Source organism: Poecilia reticulata, linkage group LG12 (genome assembly GCF_000633615.1).
Source record: "Poecilia reticulata strain Guanapo linkage group LG12, Guppy_female_1.0+MT, whole genome shotgun sequence".
Taxonomy (NCBI): domain Eukaryota; kingdom Metazoa; phylum Chordata; class Actinopteri; order Cyprinodontiformes; family Poeciliidae; genus Poecilia; species Poecilia reticulata.
The window spans coordinates 21,554,102-21,559,164 of record NC_024342.1 but is presented as its reverse complement, the minus strand read 5'-3'; the positions used below and the strand labels follow the sequence as shown (position 1 = coordinate 21,559,164).

The 5,063-nt window shown below is 34.8% G+C and overlaps 1 protein-coding gene across 2 annotated transcripts in view; it reads right to left on the bottom strand.

Annotated features, from left to right (window-relative positions):
- Positions 1-1,955: 1,955 nt before the first annotated feature.
- Positions 1,956-5,063, bottom strand: part of rab27b (RAB27B, member RAS oncogene family) — a 20,987-nt gene continuing 17,879 nt past the window's right edge. For both annotated transcript variants that reach the window (XM_008424581.2, XM_017307781.1), the window contains one exon: positions 1,956-4,145. In XM_008424581.2, the coding sequence (XP_008422803.1) occupies positions 3,959-4,145 (187 nt within the window). In that variant the 3' untranslated portion in view covers positions 1,956-3,958. The remainder of the gene's footprint in view (positions 4,146-5,063) is intronic.

Here is a 5,063-nt window from a genome sequence, read left to right as displayed (position 1 = left end):
ATTTATGGAGATTTAAAAGGAATTAAATCTCCACGTCTTTTCCTCCTTTCTGAAACATTAAAAGATGCTAACAGAGTTAGTCTGGAGCTCATTTGGTGTTTTTCTGATTTACTGAAATTATTCTGTATTTTCATTATTAATATGCAGATTATTGTTCAATTCTCCAACACAGATCATTTGAGCCAATCTTGGCATGTGAGGTATTCCATAGAATTGCTGCAGCAACAAGTTTGTGTTTTTTTTAGCAAACTTTGAGTCACACCTAAATAAAACWAATTGATCCCAAAAAACAATAAAACAAACTAAAAAWTTTTAGTAAGTGTAGTAATTAAGCCAACACTGAAGCACAGTGGTGGTAAAATAATGATATGAATTAATTTATAAGAAGAACATGTCAGTAATTTAAACAAAAAAAAAAGTTTAATGTTTGTTGGGTGAAAATCAACACAGAGCAACTTAATCATCCACAGGGAACATTTATAACATATAAATGGCAGAAAGAACAAAGTTATGAAAACTTTTCTGATGCAAATGAGGCAAATTAGGCACCAAAACTGATTTATTTCATTGAGACAGAAAAATGGGAAAACTTAGAGTCACCCCTCTCAGCATCGTGCTAGCAGATATGAAGGCTACCGGCTTAGCAACAATGCTACATTAGTAAATAAATACTGTAGAGTTATTATTGTTTGCTATTCAAATAAAATTTAGTGTTAATTAAATGTATCCGGGTCAGTTGTCCCTCTGGAAATTCATTCAACCGTCAGCTAAAAACGCATCGATATTTTGTAGCAAAGCCATTTAACTAAACTATAAACTAATTTTGAAGCATTTTTAGAAATTTAGGAAATAACTGTCACAAAAATCCGTCGGTACCAAACAACTCTGCGTCTACAGGACAGTTTGTACTGGAGAAAGTCTGGCATAAAAAAACAAAAAATGGCAAAGAGACAAAAAGGAACGGCAGCCTAACTGAGCATTTATTTTATCAGCTGAGATGGACATCCATAGTTAAAACATTCACATTTTTTACACCATATGAAGAATCAAACAATGTAGGTTTAATTAATTTACTCCAAGCTCTGATGTTTGCGTAAAAAAAAAAAAGCTGGCTCTGCTAAGCTAGCATGACTATGAATAAAATAAGTTAGTGAGGCAGATAAAGACAATAAAATATACATAGAATTGGTTAAAAGAAATATGCAAAACCTTGAGCTGATGTTGATGCATTAAAATATCTTTGAAGCYAACTGTGTAGCACTGAAGCTACATTAGGTATAATGATGCTAACTGAGGTTCATTCGCTTTAAACTTCAGGTTCCTTTGTGTTGGAAATGAACTGTAGCTATAAAGTGTACAGATGACAAAACAATGCCAATACTAGTCAATTTTATGTCATGCTAAAAAATGCTAGGTGGCTATGCTAAGTTAGCCTTTCTTTAGCATGCTAGTGCCTTCTGATCAGAAGTAAACCAAATAAAAATAAAGCAAAACATAAAAACTTTATTTTTTAGTTAAAATTAAAAGTAGCTACTGTTGATACAGCATCCTGCTAGCAGTTATTAAAGCTAACTGGCTAGCATCAATGCTACATAAGCTAATGAGTCTTTTGTATCCACTGTTTAAAAAAGTAAATAAATGTTAACAGAGGTTTAATTTTGGACGACCATTTGTGGTGGATGTCCACAATAATAACACAACAAAATATTTATWACAACATATCAAAACAAAGAGGTGGTTTAGTTGCATTGAATATTAAAAGTGTGGACAGCCTGTGAAAATKAAAGTTTTCTTGTTTTTGATGAACTGCTGAAAAATATCTCTATTAACTGTAGAAACATGATTACTGTGAACACAGTTTTGAGAGCCACTGTAATTTATTTTCCGTTTTCACAAGCAAAACATTGTAGGCTAAGCTAGGTTAGCTTGATTTTTTATCATGNAGAGACAAAAAGGAACGGCAGCCTAACTGAGCATTTATTTTATCAGCTGAGATGGACATCCATAGTTAAAACATTCACATTTTTTACACCATATGAAGAATCAAACAATGTAGGTTTAATTAATTTACTCCAAGCTCTGATGTTTGCGTAAAAAAAAAAAAGCTGGCTCTGCTAAGCTAGCATGACTATGAATAAAATAAGTTAGTGAGGCAGATAAAGACAATAAAATATACATAGAATTGGTTAAAAGAAATATGCAAAACCTTGAGCTGATGTTGATGCATTAAAATATCTTTGAAGCYAACTGTGTAGCACTGAAGCTACATTAGGTATAATGATGCTAACTGAGGTTCATTCGCTTTAAACTTCAGGTTCCTTTGTGTTGGAAATGAACTGTAGCTATAAAGTGTACAGATGACAAAACAATGCCAATACTAGTCAATTTTATGTCATGCTAAAAAATGCTAGGTGGCTATGCTAAGTTAGCCTTTCTTTAGCATGCTAGTGCCTTCTGATCAGAAGTAAACCAAATAAAAATAAAGCAAAACATAAAAACTTTATTTTTTAGTTAAAATTAAAAGTAGCTACTGTTGATACAGCATCCTGCTAGCAGTTATTAAAGCTAACTGGCTAGCATCAATGCTACATAAGCTAATGAGTCTTTTGTATCCACTGTTTAAAAAAGTAAATAAATGTTAACAGAGGTTTAATTTTGGACGACCATTTGTGGTGGATGTCCACAATAATAACACAACAAAATATTTATWACAACATATCAAAACAAAGAGGTGGTTTAGTTGCATTGAATATTAAAAGTGTGGACAGCCTGTGAAAATKAAAGTTTTCTTGTTTTTGATGAACTGCTGAAAAATATCTCTATTAACTGTAGAAACATGATTACTGTGAACACAGTTTTGAGAGCCACTGTAATTTATTTTCCGTTTTCACAAGCAAAACATTGTAGGCTAAGCTAGGTTAGCTTGATTTTTTATCATGTTAGTGAAGTTAGCGAGTATGAAAAAAATATTCACAGAGCAAGAAGTAAAGCAAGAAATATGACTTAAACTCTTAAAATCTTGAGCTGCAGATGTTACATTAAYATCATTCTAGCAGCTACATAAGCTAACTGCTAAGCTAATCTGGACCACTTTCTATTTGCAATTCAACATTTAGTGATGGTTAGCTGACCTTGTATCATTTTTTCCTACAATTTCAGGTCAAACTGTGTTTCTATTTCCATTTATTTTTAAATTAAACTGAATATTATGTTTCTCCTGGGCACTTTGTTTTGGCTGAAGCTGAAATACTCCCATAAATTAGCTAAAAAAGCTTTGATTAATAAAAAATAAAACAAAGTGGTCACAAAAAGACACCACAAACAGCTTCATGTAGAGAAACGCTGCTGGAGCCGCTCCATGTTTGTGTCAGACTCCCAGTAAAGCCCGTTAACACAAAACACATTTGGCACATGTTCAGTAAACGTCTAAAACAAAGCTTCTCTAATGTGTGGTTGGTACCGGTCCGGCACAGAGCGGAGAGAAACAAAGGAATATAATTAAAACAACACATTGGTCCCACTAATCCTCAGTGTGGTCCAGGATAAAAAGCTCCATTCTCACAGCCTGGCATTAAACTCGTTTTAGTCCAGATTTGACCCAAAGTTGGACCTTTTCCTGCRGTCAAGCCGTGAACTGAGGTTGGATTTCTGGTTCTGGCAAACGGTGAAGCAGGAGCGTGCAGAGTTTAATTCCCAGGCTGCAGGTTTTCGGCGAGGCACATWATGCGTCTGACAGCGATGACGGCGCCCCCTGCTGGTTCAATTTGCTCCTCAAGGCTGACAGGCGGAGGCTGCGATGCCTCGGGTTTCCACTAGAGGGAGCTGCAGGGCGTTAACTGTCAGAGCTGCAAACAGGAATGACTGAAAGATGAAAGTAACATGCKGAGGACAGACAGGGAGGAAAGTAAGAGACGGAGGGGACGTGAGGAGGACGGAGGACGGAGCAGCGTCTCCGGGTCTAACATGCGCATCTTTTCGGGTCGGGCGTTCCCTCGCTCAGCTTGGCGGCGCCGTTCTCGTTGGCGGGGTCGGCCGGCGGCTTGTCCACGCACTGCTCCATCCTCTTCATCACCAGGTCCAGCAGCGTGATCACCGCCTTGTCCACCTCCGCTCCGGTGGCTGCGCTCGTCTCAAAGTACGGGATCCTGAAAGGACCAAAAAACACCAGTGAGAGGAAATTCTTCATAATCAATCTGCCAATCTAAGGGTTCACAAACTTTTCTAATCCATAAATATGTAAAGGAATTTTACAGATTTAGTACTTTAACTTGTATTTTATAGTAATAAATTCAAAATATATTAGTTTCATAAAAAACAAAATTAAAGTGCATGATTTAAAAATTGATTGAATGAAATTTGTTATTTTTTGTTTTCTRTCCAACTGTCTGAGGCCCTCTGCTGCCCCCTGGTGGCCAACACGTTGAAAACACTGATTTAATCAATTAATAACKGTAAAATAAAATTAGATCAATAATTTATATTCTGATTATTAAAGAAAAACAAACAAACTTCACCAGACTCAGACACACACCTGCAGTTTCTGCTAAAGTTTAATCATTTTTCTATTGAAACAAATTAATTTGGAAACATTTTATTTTACCTGATTTTGTTATTTATAGAAATTATTATGATTYCGGACCTTAAAATACCAAAATTTCCACTTAACTTTACATTTTGGTACATTTGTTGATGTAATTTTTAAATATTAAATTATTCAGTTACTATTTACCAAATACTTTTAACTCGAGTMATTTGAGTACCAACTGGTTAAAACTCAAAAACAATATTATTAACTGCAATATATCCTGGAACCACTTATCATCCTGCAGTTTATGGTTGTTTATTGAATAAATTGAGTAAAACTGATAATAACTAGAAGAAAACCTGAGATAATGTCAGTGAATGTGAAGCAGAAAGCAGTTTGAACAGCCAGAGGTTTTATTTCTAATTATTTCTGGTAAAAACTCAGTGAAATGTTTTTATTTCTGATAAAAACTCAGTGAAATGTTTTTATTTGTGGTAAAAACTCAGTAAAATGTTTTTATTTGTGGTAAAAACTCAGT